We start from the raw sequence: 22,263 nt of genomic DNA, 5'->3' as shown, positions 1-22,263 counted from the left end.
CTCATTTTTCTTCAATGGCTGTGCGAAGTTGCTGTTTATTGGCGGGAACTGGAACACGCTGTTGTTTATGTTGATCCAGAGCATCCCAAACATGCTCAATGGGTGACATTTCTGGTGAGTATGCAGGCCATGGAAGAACTGGGACATTTTCAGCTTCCAGGAATGATGTACAGATCACCAGACAATGGCCCTCATGATCTTATCATGGTATTTCTGTGCATTCAAATTGCCATCAATAAAATGCAATTGTGTTCGTTGTCCGTAGCTTATGCCTGCCCATACCATAACCCCACCGCCACCATGGGGCACTCTGTTCACAACGTTGACATCATCCAGCCGCTCGCTCACACGACGCCATACTCGCTGTCTGCCATCTGCCCAGTACAGTTGAAACTGGGATTCATCCGTGAAGAGTACACTTCTCCAGCGTGCCAGTGGCTATCGAAGGTGAGCATTTGCCCACTGAAGTCGGATACGATGCCGAACTGCAGTCAGGTCAAGACCCTGGTGAGGATGACGAGTACACAGATGATCTTCCCTGAAATGGTTTCTGACAGTTTGTGCAGAAATTCTTCGGTTGTGCAAACCCACAGTTTCATCAGCTGTCCGTGTGGTTGGTCCCAGACGATCCCGCTGGTGAAGAAGTCTGATGTGGAGGTCCTGGGATGGTGTAGTTATAGGTGGTCAACGACTGTGAGGCCGGTTGGAGATACCGCCAAATTCTCTAAAATGACGGTGGAAGTGGTTTATGGTAGAGAAATGAACATTTCATTTTCTGGCAACAGCGCTGGTTGACATTCCTGGAGTTAGCATGGTAATTGCACGCTCCCTCAAAACTTGAGACATCTGTGGTGTTGTGTGACCAAACAGCACATTTTAGAGTGGCCTTTTATTGTCCCCAGCACAAGTGTGTAATGTTCATGCTATTTAATCAGCTTCTTGAAATACCACACCTGTCAGGTGGATGGATTATCCTGGAAAATGAAAAATGCTCACTAACAGGGATGTAAACAAAGGTGTTCGGTGGGGTTAAGGTCAGGGCTCCGTCCTGGCCAGTCAAGTTCTTCCACACCAATCTCGACAAACCATTTCTGTATGGACCACGCTTTATGCACAGGGGCATTGTCATGTTAAAACAGGGAAGGGCCTTCTCCAAACTGTTGCCATAAAGTTAGAAGCACAGAATTGTCTAGAATGTCATTGTATGCTGTAGCTTTAAGATTTCCTTCACTAGAACTAAGGGGCCTAGCCCGAACCATGAAAAACGGCCCCAGACAATTATTCCTCCTTTACCAAACTTTACAGTTGGCACTATGCATTGGGGCAGGCAGCGTTCTCCTGGCATCCGCCAAACCCAGATTCGTCTGTCGGACTGCTAGATGGTGAAGCGTGATTCATCACTCCAGAGAACGCATTTTCACTGTTCCAGAGTCCAATGGCAGCTAGCTTTACACCACTCCAGCCGATGCATGGTGATCTTAGTCATCTGTGCGGCTGCTCGGCCTTGGAAACCCATTTCATGAAGCTCCCAATGAACAGTTCTTGTACTAATGTTGCTTCCGGAGGCAGTTTGGAACTCGGTAGTGAGTGTTGCAACTGAGGACAGCCAATTTTTACACGCTATGCGCTTCAGGACTCGGCGGTCCCGCTCTGTGAGCTTGTATGGCCTACCACTTCGCGGCTGAGCCGTTGTTGCTCCTAGATGATTCCACTTCACAATAACAGCACTTCCAGTTGACCGGGGCAGCTCTAGCAAGGCAGAAGTTTGGCAAACTGACTTGTTGGAAAGGTGTTATCCTATGACAGTGCCATGGTGAAAGTCAATGAGCTCTTCAATAAGGCCATTCTACTGCCAATGTGTGGCTATGGAGATTGCATGGCCGTGTGTTCGATTTTATGCACCTGTCAGCAACGGGTGTGGCTGAAATAGCCGAATCCACTAATTTTGAAGGGGTGTCTACATACCTTTGTATATATAGTGTATGTTGACTATGATGTTACTTTAGATAATATGGTGAGCTAGCAGTTATGATATGAAGTTTTCGCTTGGAAAGTTTTTTTTGTCTGGACACAGATAGTCCACAGGCGAAGGGAAGGGGTGAGAGGAGGAGAGCACGTGGATGCGAGAAGGAATTCAATGAGCTGTTTGTATGTGGCTATGAAAGTAAACTGTTTGCGTGTGATCAGAGGTGTATTCATTCAAACCGATTCTGTTGAAAAACGTTTCTTAAACGGAAGCAAATGGAACAAAATGGGGATTAGCATACCTGAATTTGTCCAATAGAAACTCTTGTTTGCAACTGTTGGACTAATGATTACACATAGGTCAGCTTTATGCAGGCAAGAGTGTTCAAGGCAGTATTGAATGTGTCACTGTCTGTCCATGTGACACTGTCTTTCACCTACGCTGAATTCATAGGCTAGGTTGTAGCAACCTCATGATGGGTATAGGGAACATTTTAGTATCATGTAGTAGCCTGAACCTATAGGGGTTTAAACTGGGTGAATGGAATATCAATGACAGTCATCCAATATGCTGTAATAGAAATAAGGCCATGCTCATGAAAAAAATGTATCGTCCTCCCTCATCTTAAACGGCACCGACCGCCACTGATTAGGATGGGGATATTACTAAAAAAAGTAGCTATCAATCTATGTACCATTTTATGAATGTCTGAAATTCTCATCTCTATTAGGGCCAATGGGTAAATACATGGTTTATTGTCCTGAATGGCCACTCTGCATTGAGGAAATGTTAGTTGTTTGTGGCTGGTAACCAACTTCCTACAGACATATTATATACATTTTAAGCATTTTGCTGGAAAGCGCAGAAAAATCCCCTCCTGGAACTCCTCATTGTCATGCCTGTGGAGATAGTAGTATGTTGACTGAATACCATGTTGGAACCATAGAAATAGAACCAATCTAGTCATTGTAATTCTAGTCATTCTAATCATACTAGTTCTGTGGTTGGAACATTGAGACCCTGTCTCGTCTCCGTAGCTCCTTGTCATTGAGGTGCCAGGCATAGGTTTCATGGGTTTGCCAGGCAAGAGTGTGACTTAACATCAAGTGTGAGACGATTCCTGTCTCTGTGGCTGGCCAAGCCCACCCTGAGTTACCCAAAAGAAGACTATAAATGGGCATCAAACAAGGAACAGTCGAGTCACCAAGATGGCCGCCACCACCACCGCCACAAATGTAAAACACACATTATGTTATAGGCTAGGGGCTAAAATGATCATCATTCATCACCTTCTTTGACTTAACTCTTTTGAAAAAATGTTGGGTGGGAATCCAGTCCACATTTAAAGGATGAACCTTACAGATATTTTCTACGCAAGTTGTACTAGTTGAGAAGTAAGAGGTGGAAGCATTTGCATTTAAATATTTTATTATGCTGTATTGTGATACAGTACGGTGCTTCTCTGTCTGGGAGATGTAAGAACTCATGATTCGATTCTTAGAGGCGCTGTACAAATTGAATATCAAAGGGAACTCTCTGTCTGTACAGAAGTATCTGATTAATCTAATCTACAGTGTGTCTCACCCGTGATACTCTGCACTGAGTCAGCCAGGTCAGGATGTTCCTGTGTGTTTACGAGCTGTGTCCCCAGTCAGTCCTCATTAACGTAAGTAATGACATTTGCCTCTACTCAGCCATCTGGGTCCTGGCTCTGCTTCCTAAGGTTGCCTCCTGGAGTAGGATAATTAAATGGATAGTATGAGGAAACTTGCTATAACTCTTACAGACAAGATCAGAGACATTCCCACTGCCATCTACAGCCTCACCTCCAGGCTATACCATACCATCTACTGCCTCACCTCCAGGCTATACCGTACCATCTACTGCCTCACCTCCAGGCTATACCGTACCATCTACTGCCTCACCTCCAGGCTATACCGTACCATCTACTGCCTCACCTCCAGGCTATACCGTACCATCTACTGCCTCACCTCCAGGCTATACCGTACCATCTACTGCCTCACCTCCAGGCTATACCGTACCATCTACTGCCTCACCTCCAGGCTATACCGTACCATCTACTGCCTCACCTCCAGGCTATACCGTACCATCTACTGCCTCACCTCCAGGCTATACCGTACCATCTACTGCCTCACCTCCAGGATATACCGTACCATCCACAGGGTGTCCTGTGATATTCCGTGCCCGTAGGGTGCTGGCTGTCTGACTTGCTGGCTGGCTGGCTGGCTGGTTAGCTGGCTGCTCCAGCCTCCAGGGTTTCTCAGGCTGCCTAGTTGGTGTTGGTATGTGGGTCCAGCCCTGATCAGTCTGGCTGGTTGGTATGTGGGTCCAGCCCTGATCAGGCTGGCTGGCTGGTTGGTGTGTGGGTCCAGCCCTGATCAGGCTGGCTGGTTGGTGTTGGTATGTGGGTCCAGCCCTGATCAGGCTGGCTGGTTGGTGTTGGTATGTGGGTCCAGCCCTGATCAGGCTGGCTGGCTGGTTGGTGTGTGGGTCCAGCCCTGATCAGGCTGCCTAGTTGGTGTTGGTATGTGGGTCCAGCCCTGATCAGGCTGGCTGGTTGGTGTTGGTATGTGGGTCCAGCCCTGATCAGGCTGCCTAGTTGGTGTTGGTATGTGGGTCCAGCCCTGATCAGGGTGGCTTGTTGGTGTTGGTGTGTGGGTCCAGCCCTGATCAGGCTGGCTGGTTGGTGTTGGTGTGTGGGTCCAGCCCTGGTCAGGCTGGCTGGTTGGTGTTGGTGTGTGGGTCCAGCCCTGGTCAGGCTGGCTGGTTGGTGTTGGTATGTGGGTCCAGCCCTGATCAGGCTGGCTGGTTGGTGTTGGTGTGTGGGTCCAGCCCTGATCAGGCTGGCTGGTTGGTGTTGGTATGTGGGTCCAGCCCTGATCAGGCTGGCTGGTTGGTGTTGGTATGTGGGTCCAGCCCTGATCAGGCTGGCTGGTTGGTGTTGGTGTGTGGGTCCAGCCCTGATCAGGCTGGCTGGTTGGTGTTGGTGTGTGGGTCCAGCCCATGCTTCTACACCTGCATTGCTTGCTGTTTGGGGTTTTAGGCTGGGTTTCTGTACAGCACTTTGAGATATCAGCTGATGTAAGAAGGGCAAAATAAATACATTTGATTTTGATTTGATCAGGCTGGCTGGTTGGTATGTGGGTCCAGCCCTGATCAGGCTGGCTGGTTGGTATGTGGCTCCAGCCCTGATCAGGCTGGCTGGTTGGTGTTGGTGTGTGGGTCCAGCCCTGATCAAGCTGGCTGGTTGGTGTTGGTATGTGGGTCCAGCCCTGATCAGGCTGGCTGGTTGGTGTTGGTGTGTGGGTCCAGCCCTGATCAGGGTGGCTGGTTGGTATGTGGGTCCAGCCCTGATCAGGCTGGCTGGTTGGTGTGTGGGTCCAGCCCTGATCAGGCTGGCTGGTTGGTGTGTGGGTCCAGCCCTGATCAGGCTGGCTGGTTGGTGTGTGGGTCCAGCCCTGATCAGGCTGGCTGGTTGGTGTGTGGGTCCAGCCCTGATCAGGCTGGCTGGTTGGTATGTGGGTCCAGCCCTGATCAGGCTGGCTGGTTGGTGTGTGGGTCCAGCCCTGATCAGGCTGGCTGGTTGGTGTTGGTGTGTGCGTCCAGCCCTGATCAGGCTGGCTGGTTGGTATGTGGGTCCAGCCCTGGTCAGGCTGGCTGGTTGGTATGTGGGTCCAGCCCTGGTCAGGCTGGCTGGTTGGTGTGTGGGTCCAGCCCTGATCAGGCTGGCTGGTTGGTATGTGGGTCCAGCCCTGATCAGGCTGGCTGGTTGGTATGTGGGTCCAGCCCTGATCAGGCTGGCTGGTTGGTGTGTGGGTCCAGCCCTGATCAGGCTGGCTGGTTGGTATGTGGGTCCAGCCCTGATCAGGCTGGCTGGTTGGTGTTGGTCTGTGGGTCCAGCCCTGATCAGCTGGCTGGTTGGTATGTGGGTCCAGCCCTGATCAGGCTGGCTGGTTGGTATGTGGGTCCAGCCCTGATCAGGCTGGCTGGTTGGTGTGTGGGTCCAGCCCTGATCAGGCTCGCTGGTTGGTGTTGGTGTGTGGGTCCAGCCCTGATCAGGCTGGCTGGTTGGTGTTGGTGTGTGGGTCCAGCCCTGATCAGGCTGGCTGGTTGGTATGTGGGTCCAGCCCTGATCAGGCTGGCTGGTTGGTATGTGGGTCCAGCCCTGATCAGGCTGGCTGGTTGGTGTGTGGGTCCAGCCCTGGGACCCTCCCTCCCCTTTTGCCTTTCCCTCCAGCAGCTGTGTCGCCATGAGTCTGCTCCCTTGAAATATAATATCATCATCTGTGCTTCATTTATCGCTGGCAGGCCTTTACAACCCCTGTTTAATCCCTGCTACATTTGTGTCTTTGAGAAACAGAACCCTCTGATGACTGGCTTTGAGAGAGGAGATGTGTGAAGATTTATTTGGGGTCTGACTTTAGGAGCCCCCTTTTTTATTAGGACGCCATATTAAGTAACTCCCCCCCTCCTGTGGTTTAGATCTACGACTGGGAACATGACTTTAGATGTTCAGCTGATCACATTGCATGTTTGTGTTGTTGTAAGGCATTTCTAGCATTGATTGGTACTGTTGGTATATTTAGCTGCTTGTCAATAGGAGTGTTCTGAATTGATCAATAAGCTTCCACTGGTGCTCCAGGCATCTGCCACTGCATCCCCATGACACTTGATAGGAGAACTACATGTGATGCATCATTCCTCATCATTCCATCATGCATCGTCTATAACTGTCTGCATTTACAAACAAAATGATCACAAAAATCGCTTTGCACTAATCATGAGGAAGAATCAGTCAATAGTTCACACAGGTAATCACCATTGAGAGGGATATATCATTCACAGTTTTAAAACAAAGATGGAGCAGGTGCTTCTGTTTCTGTCCACAGCTGTCCCCTCCAGTGTGTGTCAGCAGAAACATGTGTATGTCAGGCATGTGGCCAACAGAAGGCAGACTGTCTGCTATGATACATGTACTGTCTGCCATGATGCATGTACTGTCTGCCATGATGCATGTACTGTCTGCCATGATGCATGTACTGTCTGCCGTGATGCATGTACTGTCTGCCGTGATGCATGTACTGTCTGCCGTGATGCATGTACTGTCTGCCGTGATACATGTACTGTCTGCCGTGATGCATGTACTGTCTGCCGTGATGCATGTACTGTCTGCCGTGATGCATGTACTGTCTGCCGTGATGCATGTACTGTCTGCCGTGATACATGTACTGTCTGCCGTGATGCATGTACTGTCTGCCATGATGCATGTACTGTCTGCCGTGATGCATGTACTGTCTGCCATGATGCATGTACTGTCTGCCGTGATGCATGTACTGTCTGCCATGATGCATGTACTGTCTGCCATGATAGATGTACTGTCTGCCATGATGCATGTACTGTCTGCCATGATACATGTACTGTCTGCCGTGATGCATGTACTGTCTGCCATGATGCATGTACTGTCTGCCATGATACATGTACTGTCTGCCATGATGCATGTACTGTCTGCCATGATGCATGTACTGTCTGCCATGATGCATGTACTGTCTGCCATGATGCATGTACTGTCTGCCATAATGCATGTACTGTCTGCCATGATGCATGTACTATCTGCATGAGGTCTGTGCCAACATTTTGCAGGACAATCAAATAGTGTGAGTCATGAGATCACGTTGTTGTACAAAGGAACTAATAGAGCATTTAAAGGACCTAGGTAAGCGGTGTCACCAGTAGACTAGAAGAGCCGTACGCCATAGGAGGAAGCAGGTAGCAGAGTTTATACCGTCAGGTATTTGGTAAATATTCTGTATGTTGGCCTATCCTTCCTCAAGGTTGTAGAGCAGCAGAGATCTCTTCCTTCACATGAATCCTTGTGCAGCGGTACATTACAGCCTTGCATTATCACATGCCTTATTAAGCATTGACGCACGGAGAGTAGTGATGGATAAAAGCAGGCAGACCAATAGGCCAGGTTTCTGAGGCCTGGCTGGAGGTGGATTTGGATACAGCGCTGCCTGACTGCGTGTTTCTGTGGTAGAATTCGGTTCATTTATCGCCTTTCACAGTCTACCTGCCTCGGAATCCTAAATGGCACCCTGGTCAAAAGGAGAACACTAAATGGGGAATAGGGTGCCATTTGGGATTCATGCTGATGTTCAGGTAGATCTTCCTGCCAAGCTGGCTGCTCCATTGACAAATACACTACTTTGGGGACAGCCTACATTGTGCTGTGTTTCTAATACTACTGCAGTGCTGACACAGGCAATGTCAAATGTATAGTGTATATCGAGACTATTTGTTTTGTAAATACCAGAACAACACAATTTCATACAGTATAGAATAGGATCTGTTGAACAGTCAGCCTCAGATGTGTGCCTTTAATCTGTTAAAGGTGAAACAAAAGCGTTTTCTTTCTCTTTTACAGGATAGTGGGATTGTTTGAAGCCCTGCTGCGACCAGAGACCTTCAACATGAATACAGGTGTGTATCTGCCAGTGGACAGTTGTATTGCTCTTCTTCTTCTTCAGGTCTCTTTGAATATCATTCAATCGTTCAGCCTTTTCTTTATTCAAAACAGCCACACAAACCGGTCCTCTCTCTGGGCCTTTGTCCAACTGAGCTGCAAGTGACTGGGCATTCATCTCATGGCTCTCTGGTAAACTCGGCCTGTTTGTTAGTCTCATTTCTGGGCTTGACTTTTCTCCCAGATATTAAAGGAAGCTCAGTGGCTTACAAAAGAACTGGGCATTCCACACCCCAGATATGCAATGAATACAACCCCCCATTTAAAGTAACTGATTGTTTACCCATGTCTATGTCCAAGCTAGACAGCTCTTCCTGTAAGCGGCAGGCCCTAGCCAGGATGCTTTTAGTATGAGTCACGAGGAAATCATAATTCTGCCTCTTCTTTATTGCAAGGCATTGTCCATGTTGGCATTTAGGATAAAAGCTATTTTCTCAGTTGCATGTGATTAGATTTTTTGGGATTTCCTCTCATTCCTCTTGTTAAAGCACTGTAATAAAAGCGGACAGATCACTTTTCAAAGCTTTCCCATTAAAATGATGCTGTATTAGGCCTTCATAGCTTCTTATGGAACAATCCTCAGATCTATGCATTGTGCATGCAGTCACTCCCGCTGTGAGAGATAGGCCTAAACTATGCACCACAATGCTACGCTTTCTGATGTGTTTTCTGATGTGTTTTCTGATGTTTTCTGCGAGAGCTGCTCTAAATGATGCAGGATATGTTTCCTATTATCAGCCCATCAAATCTACTATAGAAATGGATCCTATTTCAATGTGCTGTACATATTTTATGTCCGTATATTCAGTACCAAAATTCGAATTACATTTTTCATCAGATGATCCTGCCTTGCATGCACAATGACATGCATTATGTGACAGAATGCTTTATTTAATGTTATTGGGATCAGGCATGATTTGGGTTAATCTTCTTTATATGCTTTAATCTTTTTTCACATTAGCATAATTTTGCCATGAGGATGTATTTTAATTAATGTGCTTTGTTGGTGGGGGAGGAGGGGGGCTTGTGTCTGTCTTTGTTGGGTGGGGGGCTTGTGTCTATGTCTTTGTTGGGTGGGGGGCATGTGTCTTTGTTGGGGGGAGGGCATGTGTCTTTGTTGGGGGAGGGCATGTGTCTTTGTTGGGGGAGGGCATGTGTCTTTGTTGGGGGAGGGCATGTGTCTTTGTTGGGGGAGGGCATGTGTCTTTGTTGGGGGAGGGCATGTGTCTGTGTTGGGGGAGGGCATGTGTCTTGGATGGTGGGGGCATGTATCTTTGTTGGGGGAGGACATGTGTCTGTGTTGGGGGAGGGCATGTGTCTTGGATGGGTGGGGGCATGTATCGTTGTTGGGGGAGGGCATGTGTCTGTGTTGGGGGAGGGCATGTGTCTGTGTTGGGGGAGGGCATGTGTCTTTGTTGGGTGGGGGCATGTATCTTTGTTGGGGGAGGGCATGTGTCTTTGTTGGGGGGAGGGCATGTGTCTTTGTTGGGGGAGGGCATGTGTCTGTGTTGGGGAGGGCATGTGTCTTTGTTGGGGGAGGGCATGTGTCTGTGTTGGGGGAGGGCATGTGTCTTTGTTGGGTGGGGGCATGTATCTTTGTTGGGGGAGGGCATGTGTCTGTGTCTATGTATGTACAGTACCAGTCAAAGGTTTGGACACACCTACTCATTCAAGGATAGCTACTTTGAAGAATCTCAATTATAAAATATATTTGGATTTAACACTTTTTTAGTTACTACATGATTCGATATGTGTTATTTCATAGTTTTGATGTCTTCACAATTATTCTACACTGTAGAAAATAGTAAAAAAAAATAAAGAAAAATCCTTGAATGAGGTGGTGTGTCCAAACTTTTGACTGGTACTGTACGTGTACCACTATGCTTCTCAGATAATGGAGGACACTCCCATAGCACCCTGTTTCTCACTCTCCCATAGCACTTCCCTGTTTCTCACTCTCCCATAGCACTTCCCTGTCACTCACTCTAACTCCCATAGCACTTCCCTGTTTCTCACTCTAACTCCCATAGCACTTCCCTGTTTCTCACTCTCCCATAGCACTTCCCTGTCTCTCACTCTAACTCCCATAGCACTTCCCTCTCTCTCACTCTAACTCCCATAGCACTTCCCTGTCTCTCACTCTCCCATAGCACTTCCCTGTTTCTCACTCTCCCATAGAACTTCCCTGTCTCTCACTCTAACTCCCATAACACTTCCCTGTCTCTCACTCTAACTCCCATAACACTTCCCTGTCTCTCACTCTAACTCTCATAGCACTTCCCTGTCTCTCACTCTCCCATAGCACTTCCCTGTGTCTCACTCTCCCATAGCACTTCCCTGTCTCTCACTCTAACTCCCATAGCACTTCCCTGTCTCTCACTCTAACTCCCATAGCACTTCCCTGTCTCTCTCACTCTAACTCCCATAGCACTTCCCCCTCTCTCACTCTAACTCCCATAGCACTTCCCTGTCTCTCACTCTAACTCCCATAGCACTTCATCTCTCTCACACTCTAACTCCCATAGCACTTCCCTCTCTCTCACTCTAACTCCCATAGCACTTCCCTGTCTCTCACTCTAACTCTCATGAAAAGAGTCAAGAGCTCACCAAACCTTTATGGGGCAGCAGATACTCTATTCACCCCACTCAACTCAAATATGCACCTCTAGTTTCTTCTAATATACACCTCTAGTTTCTTGTAATATGCACCTCTAGTTTCTTGTAATATGCACCTCTAGTTTCTTCTAATATACACCTCTAGTTTCTTCTAATATGCACCTCTAGTTTCTTGTAATATACACCTCTAGTTTATTCTAATATGCACCTCTAGTTTCTTGTAATATGCACCTCTAGTTTCTTCTAATATGCACCTCTAGTTTCTTGTAATATACACCTCTAGTTTCTTCTAATATGCACCTCTAGTTTCTTCTAATATGCACCTCTAGTTTCTTCTAATATACACCTCTAGTTTCTTGTAATATACACCTCTAGTTTCTTCTAATATGCACCTCTAGTTTCTTGTAATATACACCTCTAGTTTCTTCTAATATGCACCTCTAGTTTCTTGTAATATACACCTCTAGTTTCTTCTAATATGCACCTCTAGTTTCTTCTAATATACACCTCTAGTTTCTTCTAATATACACCTCTAGTTTCTTCTAATATACACCTCTAGTTTCTTCTAATATACACCTCTAGTTTCTTGTAATATACACCTCTAGTTTCTTGTAATATACACCTCTAGTTTCTTCTAATATACACCTCTAGTTTCTTCTAATATACACCTCTAGTTTCTTCTAATATACACCTCTAGTTTCTTCTAATATACACCTCTAGTTTCTTGTAATATACACCTCTAGTTTCTTGTAATATACACCTCTAGTTTCTTCTAATATACACCTCTAGTTTCTTCTAATATACACCTCTAGTTTCTTCTAATATACACCTCTAGTTTCTTCTAATATGCACCTCTAGTTTCTTCTAATATACACCTCTAGTTTCTTCTAATATACACCTCTAGTTTCTTCTAATATACACCTCTAGTTTCTTCTAATATACACCTCTAGTTTCTTCTAATATGCACCTCTAGTTTCTTCTAATATAATAATACCATTTGAAAATGCCCGCATTCCAGATTCAATATTCCTCCCACATGGGATGTCTTCCTCTCGTCAAACTTCACAGCCTTTCCATCCTTCATCTCACAGGTCTTTCATCCTCTCTCTCTCTCTCTCTCTCTCTCTCTCTCTCTCTCTCTCTCTGTCTCTGTCTCTCTCTGTCTCTCTCTCTCTCTCTCTCTCTGTCTCTGTCTCTCTCTGTCTCTCTCTCTCTCTCTGTCTCTGTCTCTGTCTCTGTCTCTCTCTCTCTCTCTCTCTCTTACTGGCTCAAGCAGCAGTCATGTTGATTACAGACACTGTCTTTTCAACTTCTGAACATAGTTGTGCCAGTACCATGGTAATGATTGTGTACTTATTCTCAGCCTAGTTTCCTCTTGAGCATGACCTCTTTTTGACTTGTGACCTCACCCAATCATAGAGCCATTGTTTGATCATTCCATGGACTGCAAGGTACCACAGTGTTAGGTTAAGAGTTTAGGATCTGGCTAAACTCACGGTGCTGTTAGGACTTGCTTTCTGTTATGAGTGCTGCTGCTTTGATCTCTGTCGTTTTATGTGTCCCTTCTTCATCACCCTCCATATCAGCTTCTTCATCACCCTCTACTCTCTGATTCATGGGGCTTTAAGTGGATGTGTTCATTCTCTAGCTTGTTATACATGAGGCTAGGTGAAGTTATATCAGTCATCATATTTGATGTTTTTCTTGACACGTTTTAATTCGTTCCTGCCTTGAGGAAGATATATTACTCAAATTATTTTATCAGTTCCATCACACACATGAAATACCATCTTTTTTTATTTCTTCCATCTAGGTAATGAATCTCACCTGTCAGATTCAGGTAAGGACTCCATTATTTAATGATTTGTCATGACTTGACTTGATTTGTGAAATCCTCAGGATAGAGCTAAGGCGGGATCAAATAACTAATATTGGTCCAGTTACCATGGCTACAAAAAGCAGGAAAAGGCACAGGGCGGTAGGAAACGGACACTCACATGCTCTTTGTTCTGTGATTGGCTGTTAGATACGTGGCAGTCATACAGTGCCACGGAGAGCCTGAGGAACGGTGACGTCACCACTTCCTCCCTGGCCGCCAAAGGCTTCAGGAGCGTCAGGCCCAATCTACAGGACAAGAGGTCTCCTACACCAGTGAGTCTTGTGGCTGGCGTTCAGTGTTTGTTTACACCACAGTTGTTTCCCTCCCAGCACGTCTGTCTCCTGTTTCATGTCTCCTGTCTCCTGTCCCTGCCTGGCCTTTTCCTTCAACAGGAAATGGAAATGGAAACGCCCCTGGTCTCCGGACTGCGTTTGAAATAGCACCCTACCTGTAGTGCACTACTCTAGTAATGCACTGTATAGGGAATAGTAGTGCACTGTATAGGGAATAGTAGTGCACTACTCTAGTAATGCACTGTATAGGGAATAGTAGTGCACTGTATAGGGAATAGTAGTGCACTACTCTAGTAATGCACTGTATAGGGAATAGTAGTGCACTGTATATGGAATAGTAATACACTGTATAGGGAATAGTAGTGCACTGTATAGGGAATAGTAGTGCACTGTATAGGGATTAGTAGTGCACTGTATAGGGAATAGTAGTGCACTGCATAGGGAATAGTAGTGCACTGTATAGGGAATAGTAGTGCACTGTATAGGGAATAGTAGTGCACTACTCTAGTAATGCACTGTATAGGGAATAGTAGTGCACTGTATAGGGAATAGTAGTGCACTACTCTAGTAATGCACTGTATAGGGAATAGTAGTGCACTGTATATGGAATAGTAATACACTGTATAGGGAATAGTAGTGCACTGTATAGGGAATAGTAGTGCACTGTATAGGGATTAGTAGTGCACTGTATAGGGAATAGTAGTGCACTGCATAGGGAATAGTAATGCACTGTATAGGGAATAATAATGCACTGCATAGGGAATAGTAGTGCACTACTCTAGTAATGCACTGTATAGGGAATAGTAGTGCACTGTATATGGAATAGTAATACACTGTATAGGGAATAGTAGTGCACTGTATAGGGAATAGTAGTGCACTGTATAGGGAATAGTAGTGCACTACTCTAGTAATGCACTGTATAGGGAATAGTAGTGCACTGTATATGGAATAGTAATACACTGTATAGGGAATAGTAGTGCACTGTATAGGGAATAGTAGTGCACTGTATAGGGATTAGTAGTGCACTGTATAGGGAATAGTAGTGCACTGCATAGGGAATAGTAATGCACTGTATAGGGAATAATAATGCACTGCATAGGGAATAGTAGTGCACTGTATAGGGAATAGTAGTGCACTGTATAGGGAATAGTGGTGCACTGTATAGGGAATAGTAGTGCACTGTATAGGGAATAGTAGTGCACTGTATACGGAATAGTAGTGCACTGTATAGGGAATAGTAGTGCACTGTATAGGGAATAGTAGTGCACTGTATAGGGAATAGTAGTGCACTGTATAGGGAATAGTAGTGCACTGTATATGGAATAGTAATACACTGTATAGGGAATAGTAGTGCACTGTATAGGGAATAGTAGTGCACTGTATTGTGAATAGTAGTGCACTGTATTGTGAATAGTAGTGCACTGTATAGGGAATAGTAGTGCACTGTATACGGAATAGTAGTGCACTACTCTAGTAATGCACTGTATAGGGAATAGTAGTGCACTGTATATGGAATAGTAATACACTGTATTGGGAGTAGTAGTGCACTGTATAAGGAATAGTAGTGCACTGTATTGGGAATAGTAGTGCACTGTATTGGGAATAGTAATGCACTGTATAGGGAATAGTAATTCATTGTATAGGGAATAATAATGCGCTGTATAGGGAATAGTAGTGCACTGTATAGGGAATAGTAGTGCAGTGTATAGGGAATAGCAGTGCAGTGTATAAGGAATAGCAGTGCACTGTATATGGAATAGCAGAGCACTGTTTAGGGAATAGTAGTGCACTGTATAGGGAATAGTAGTGTACTGTATAGGGAATAGTAGTGCACTGTATATGGAATAGTAGTGCACTGTATAGGGAAATTAGTGCACTGTATTGGGAATAGCAGTGCACTGTATTGGGAATAGTAGTGCACTGTATTGGGAATAGTAGTGCACTGTATAGGGAATAGTAGTGCACTGTATAGGGAATGGTAGTGCACTGTATAGGGAATAGCAGTGCATTGTATAAGGAATAGCAGTGCACTGTATAAGGAATAGCAGTGCACTGTATAGGGAATAGCAGTGCACTGTATAAGGAATAGCAGTGCACTGTATAGGGAATGGTAGTGCACTGTATAGGGAATAGCAGTGCACTGTATAAGGAATAGCAGTGCACTGTATAGGGAATAGCAGTGCACTGTATAGGGAATTGTAGTGCACTGTATAGGGAATAGTAGTGCACTGTATAGGGAATTGTAGTGCACTGTATAGGGAATAGTAGTGCACTGTATAGGGAATAGTAGTGCACTGTATGGTAGTGCAGTATATAGGGAATAGCAGTGCACTGTATAAGGAATAGCAGTGCACTGTATAGGGAATAGCAGTGCACTGTATAGGGAATAGTAGTGCACTGTATAGGGAATAGTAGTGCACTGTATAGGGAATAGCAGTGCACTGTATAGGGAATAGTAGTGCACTGTATAGGGAAAGTAGTGCACTGTATGGTAGTGCAGTATATAGGGAATAGCAGTGCACTGTATAGGGAATAGTAGTGCACTGTATTGTGAATAGTAGTGCACTGTATTGGGAATAGTAGTGAACTGTATTGGGAATAGTAGTGCACTGTATAGGGAATAGTAGTGCAGTGTATAAGGAATAGGTGTGCACTGTATAGGGAATAGTAGTGCACTGTATAGGGAATAGTAGTGCAGTGTATAGGGAATAGCAGTGCACTGTATAAGGAATAGCAGTGCACTGTATAAGGAATAGCAGTGCACTGTATAGGGAATAGCAGTGCACTGTATAGGGAATTGTAGTGCACTGTATAGGGAATAGCAGTGCACTGTATAGGGAATAGTAGTGCACTGTATAGGGAATAGCAGTGCACTGTATAGGGAATAGTAGTGCACTGTATAGGGAAAGTAGTGCACTGTATGGTAGTGCAGTATATAGGGAATAGCAGTGCACTGTATAGGGAATAGTAGTGCACTGTATTGGGAATAGTAGTGCACTGTATTGGGAATAGTAGTGCACTGTATTGGGAATAGTAGTGCACTGTATAGGGAATAGTAGTGCAGTGTATAAGGAATAGCAGTGCACTGTATAGGGAATAGCAGTGCACTGTATAGGGAATAGTAGTGCACTGTATTGGGAATAGTAGTGCACTGTATTGGGAATAGTAGTGCACTGTATTGGGAATAGTAGTGCACTGTATAGGGAATAGTAGTGCAGTGTATAAGGAATAGCAGTGCACTGTATAGGGAATAGTAGTGCACTGTATAGGGAATAGTAGTGCACTGTATAGGGAAGGTAGTGCACTGTATAGGGAATAGTAGTGCAGTGTATAGGGAATAGGGTGCCATTTGGGACGTATCCCTGGTTAATTAATGGTTTAACTCAACAGCTGACGTCATTCATTGATCTCTTTGAAGAACACTGATAGTCTTTTTCTTATGTGTTGTACTGGTTTTTGTCAGCACTGATATTAGTTTTCCATTGCTGAGCTTGAATTATCTACAGAGGCATCAGAAAGGCTCTGAGGGGCCCTTGATAAAAGGTTCTGTTTTATCTGGAAGCTGTTGTGTATTCTGTACTGCCTGGTGCTTTTAGCTGGTCAAGGCCAGTCTTCGCTGCTAAACTGAGCTAGTTTTTGTTTACAAAACCACTCTTTCAAATGGACTACTTGTTGACATTTAAGGGCAAATGCACTGTATAACCACCCAACCTGTTAAGGTTAAAGGGCAGGTTTGCTGCCATAAAAAACATTCTGACTCTGAGAAAAAGCTTTCTCTTTATAGAAACACTGATAGTCACAGTACAGGTATTATTTGTCTCAACAAAAGACATTACAATGCCTTTAATAATGTATTTGTATGTTGTTGTTTGTCTCTCTTCTGTGAATGTTTTGGAATGCCTTGGCTGAGTTAGGCCCCACCTCCTCCCAGTCATAGCTCTCACCTGAGCCCTGTTGGCAGTTCCCCCTCATCCTACAGCCCTCCTCTGCCTGGCCCTGGTGAATGTTCCTCTAGCTCACTGGTCCTTAGGCACCGGTCCCACTCCTCAGGAACCATGTCCTCCTATTCACACTACCCAGAGAACACCTCTCTCAACCCCAACACCAGGTTAACTGTACCAAGCACCAGTAGCTCCTCCCAATCTGTCTACAGTCAACCACAGGGATCCGGCATGTTCTCCCCAAGACTAACCCCGTTGCAAGTTACTGAGAGCCCTTACACCCCTGGTACATACCCCCACCATGAGCCTGTCCTTAAAGACAAGCCACCCCTCCCCCAGAGAGGGAGACACACCTCCTCCCTGTCCATCCGCATCACCCCACCCACTCCCCAGGTGGTCACAGTGCCCCTGCTCTGCCAGTACACCCTCCCCTCAGCAGGGCCCCCGTGGACAGGAACCCAGGACACAGGGATGGCTCTCCTGCTCTCGCCCCCTGCAGGCCAACAAGTGGTATAAACCTTTTCTAGTTTTTACTGACTGAACCATCCCATTTTCCTCTAATGCTCTCTCACTCACAACCATGCAACGAACCAGTACCAGACACTCTTCACTAATCACTAATTCATAGTAGCTAGTTTCTCCAGCACTGGACTTCCTTTTGTGTCTGACAAGTAGTTTATCACGTCTGCCCTGGAGCACACTGAGGTTTGAATAGCTCGTTAGCGAGTTTGCAATTTCATAGTGATTATGGTAATTAGACCTGATGCAATAGCGCCTTTGAAAACTATGGATTTATTTATGATAAGCCTTAGGAAATTGCAAAGAAATGATTTGCATGTCTGTGTCTGAGACCTAGTCCTTGCATTAATGCACCATTATTATATGTCTGCAGCAAAGGGTTTTGTAGGAAACCAAATGTGTTGTATTGTTGTTATTACAACTGGATCGGTTCCCCAACATTAGATTGGAACTCAAACTAACTAGGAGACAGCACCTTTCCTTCCTCTCTCAGGAACCAGAGGTCCACCTGGCTTTACTCAAACATAACCTCTTCTCTCTTCATCTCCTATCTCCCTCAGGAACCAGAGCTCCACCTGGCTTTACTCAAACATAACCTCTTCTCTCTTCACCTCCCATCTCCTATCTCCCTCAGGAACCAGAGCTCCACCAGGCTTTACTCAAACATAACCTCTTCTCTCTTCACCTCCCATCTCCTATCTCTCTCAGGAACCAGAGCTCCACCTGGCTTTACTCAAACATAACCTCTTCTCTCTTCATCTCCTATCTCCCTCAGGAACCAGAGCTCCACCAGGCTTTACTCAAACATAACCTCTTCTTTCTTCACCTCCTATCTCCATCTCCTATCTCTCTCAGGAACCAGAGTTCCACCAGGCTTTACTCAAACATAACCTCTTCTCTCTTCACCTCCTATCTCCTATCTCTCTCAGGAACCAGAGCTCCACCTGGCTTTACTCAAACATAACCTCTTCTCTCTTCACCTCCCATCTCCTATCTCTCTCAGGAACCAGAGCTCCACCTGGCTTTACTCAAACATAACCTCTTCTCTCTTCACCTCCCATCTCCTATCTCTCTCAGGAACCAGAGCTCCACCTGGCTTTACTCAAACATAACCTCTTCTCTCTTCACCTCCTATCTCCTATCTCTCTCAGGAACCAGAGCTCCACCTGGCTTTACTCAAATATAACCTCTTCTCTCTTCACCTCCTATCTCCTATCTCTCTCAGGAACCAGAGCTCCACCTGGCTTTACTCAAACATAACCTCTTCTCTCTTCACCTCCTATCTCCTATCTCTCTCAGGAACCAGAGTTCCACCAGGCTTTACTCAAACATAACCTCTTCTCTCTTCACCTCCCATCTCCTATCTCTCTCAGGAACCAGAGCTCCACCTGGCTTTACTCAAACATAACCTCTTCTCTCTTCACCTCCTATCTCCCTCAGGAACCAGAGCTCCACCTGGCTTTACTCAAACATAACATCTTCTCTCTTCACCTCCTATCTCCTATCTCTCTCAGGAACCAGAGCTCCACCTGGCTTTACTCAAACATAACCTCTTCTCTCTTCACCTCCCATCTCCTATCTCTCTCAGGAACCAGAGCTCCACCTGGCTTTACTCAAACATAACCTCTTCTCTCTTCACCTCCTATCTCCTATCTCTCTCAGGAACCAGAGTTCCACCAGGCTTTACTCAAACATAACCTCTTCTCTCTTCACCTCCTATCTCCTATCTCCCTCAGGAACCAGAGCTCCACCAGGCTTTACTCAAACATAACCTCTTCTCTCTTCACCTCCCATCTCCTATCTCTCTCAGGAACCAGAGCTCCACCAGGCTTTACTCAAACATAACCTCTTCTCTCTTCACCTCCTATCTCCGTCAGGAACCAGAGCTCCACCTGGCTTTACTCAAACATAACCTCTTCTCTCTTCACCTCCTATCTCCTATCTCTCTCAGGAACCAGAGCTCCACCTGGCTTTACTCAAACATAACCTCTTCTCTCTTCACCTCCCATCTCCTATCTCTCTCAGGAACCAGAGCTCCACCAGGCTTTACTCAAACATAACCTCTTCTCTCTTCACCTCCTATCTCCCTCTACGAGCCGCCACTGCAGTGTGTGTGCTATGTTTCACTCTAAAGTATTTTCTCCACGTTCAACTCTAACTTCAGGTCCCTCCGATACCGCCACACAGAAAGACATCTCCTGAACCGACACTGCCAGCCTACCAGCCCCCTCTAAACAGGCCCTTTCATATCCGTCTCTCATCTGACACCTCAAAGTCCCCCAGCCTCCCCCCACCAGTCCCGGTGGGTCCCCGGACCCACTCCCTGGCCCCTCAGGGTCCCTCCACCCCCGAGCCCAGCCAGAGCGGGGCCAGCTCGGTCCTCAGCTGCTCCTACAGTGATTTGTCCACTGCCGTTCTGGAGGAAGAGCTGCAGCACTGTGCCCTGCTGTGTGCCACCGACAGGAGTTCTCAAACGCCCTCGCCCACCCTCAGCCAGACGTCGGCCATCACCGACGACACTGCGCTCACTGCCACTACCTACACCACCGCCGTCGCTAATGTAACTATTCACCTGCTATCTACCTGACCTGAGCTCACCCCTCTCCCTGCAACCTCTCCTCCCTGACTGTTTCAAATCTTTCTTCTGAAACGGGCCTGAGTTTAGTCCTGAGACACTAACCAGACTCCATCCTCTTGAGTTGATTGGTTGATATTCTCTCCCCTCTTCACCTGATGTGAACTGTTGTGCCTCTCCATCCTAAACAGCAGCTGAACAGCTCCTCTGTTTTGTGTTACTGTGCTTAACGCTCTCAGGTTAACGACTAATGACATTAGTTCCACAGCTTCTCTCGACTTAGAATAATTGTTAAAAGTTTTAACACAATATCTGAATGTGCCAGACACTATGGGTTCATATCATGGTTTTATTATGTTACATCTTATTTTACCCAACAGTTAGAGTAGGTGGAAAACAAGTCAACTACAGTGTAACTAAACCATGGTTACACCAGCCTTGTTCCTTTTAATCAATCCAGAGCTTGTGTTTTAACCCAACCCAGGGATTTTCTGTGAACTTCCCTTCTGAAAACCTTGTCAATTCCATGTTTGTGGCTGGTTATTCTATTGTCCCTTTACAGTGGTGGTAGCATTTTTAATGCTGTCTTCTTTCTAATCAATATGACAGATAACCAAACACTGTTTGTCCATGACAGATTCTCTGTCCCTGACTTCTTAAACGGCGATGAATTTCAGTCTCTTTATTCCTTTCTTTCTTTGTCTGGGTACTGAGCTACTGGTGATGATTCTATTGTATATTCATTCTGTCTCTCTCTCTCTCTCTCTCTCTGTCTCTCTCTGTCTCTCTCTCTCTCTGTCTCTATCTCTCTCTCTGTCCCTCTCTCTCTCTCTCTTTCTCTCTCTCTCTCTCTTTCTCTGTCTCTCTCTCTGTCTCTCTCTGTCTCTCTCTCTCTCTCTCTCTCTCTCTCTCTCTCTCTCTCTCTCTCTCTCTCTCTCTCTCTCTCTGTCTCTCTCTCTCTCTCTCTCTGTCTCTCTCTCTCTCTCTCTCTCTCTGTCTCTCTGTCTCTCTCTCTGTCTCTCTGTCTCTCTGTCTCTCTCTCTGTCTCTGTCTCTCTCTTTCTCGCTCTCTCTCTCTGTCTCTCTCTCTCGGACTCTCTCTCTCTGTCTCTCTCTCTTTCTCTCTCTCGCTATCTCTGTGTCTCTCAGAACTACATGGCAGTGAATGGGAATGGCGGGATCACGGGCAGCTCCTACAGTCACCTCCAGAGGCCCTTCTCCCCCATGTCCTACCCCCCTCCTCCCCCACTCAGCCCCAGCCTTGGCCTCTTAACACAGGCCAGGAGTGCAGGTGAGTACTGCTTGATAGCTCTATCAGTTTACTTCCCGTCTTGAAACCTGCTGTAAATCAGTGATTGACTTAGACACACACAGACACACATACACACACACACACACACACAACTCTCCAAGGTCGTTTTCCCCTTGGCAAAAGAGCTTCAGTCGACAGTGCAGCAGAGTGTAGCCTGTGCAGGCGCTAGTAAATTCACAGCCTCTCACTCACTCCCATTGCTAACTGAGTGTGTCAGTCCTGCTAGCGCTCCCATGCACTAATAGAGCTCTAACTAGAGAAGAATCACAGCCCGACGCTAGCTGGAGTGTCTAGTGTGGGGTAGAGCGCGAGGGGGAAGAGGGGAAGAGAGAAGAGAGGTGGTGTGTGCTCCTTCGTCTGCGTCCAGTGATCTCTGAAATCCCAGTGGCCAAGTGACGCAGATTAAAGCTCTAATCTGAGGGAGGGGATTAGAGTGGCTGAGACCAGGCTCTCTCTTGTTTTTGTCCTATCTTTCTTTCTCTCTTCACTATTATAGTCTCCTGGGAAGGATCTAGTTCAGCATGTTTCTAATCACTATAGGTCCTAGAAGAAATAAGATATGTGTTTCCTCTTTGTGTGTGGAGAGGAGGTTTACCTTTACTCACCAGTGTTTACTGTT

General features: G+C 46.1%; 1 protein-coding gene across 11 annotated transcripts in view; it reads left to right on the top strand.

The window, feature by feature from the left end:
- sorbs2b (sorbin and SH3 domain containing 2b) overlaps positions 1–22,263 on the top strand; it is a 78,532-nt gene that overhangs the window by 15,723 nt on the left and 40,546 nt on the right. For 7 of the 11 annotated variants that reach the window (XM_029771601.1, XM_029771603.1, XM_029771600.1 and 4 more), the window contains 6 exons: positions 8,412–8,467; positions 12,940–12,966; positions 13,153–13,277; positions 17,213–17,749; positions 19,923–20,318; positions 21,482–21,623. In XM_029771601.1, coding sequence (XP_029627461.1) covers positions 8,458–8,467; positions 12,940–12,966; positions 13,153–13,277; positions 17,213–17,749; positions 19,923–20,318; positions 21,482–21,623 — 1,237 coding nt within the window. In that variant the 5' untranslated portion in view covers positions 8,412–8,457. The remainder of the gene's footprint in view (positions 1–8,411; positions 8,468–12,939; positions 12,967–13,152; positions 13,278–17,212; positions 17,750–19,922; positions 20,319–21,481; positions 21,624–22,263) is intronic. The other 4 variants (XM_029771611.1, XM_029771610.1, XM_029771609.1 and 1 more) reach the window with 3 other exon arrangements.

This window comes from Salmo trutta, chromosome 13, assembly GCF_901001165.1.
Source record: "Salmo trutta chromosome 13, fSalTru1.1, whole genome shotgun sequence".
Taxonomy (NCBI): domain Eukaryota; kingdom Metazoa; phylum Chordata; class Actinopteri; order Salmoniformes; family Salmonidae; genus Salmo; species Salmo trutta.
Note: the sequence above shows the minus strand (reverse complement) of the source record. Positions and strands in the feature narration are given on the sequence as shown.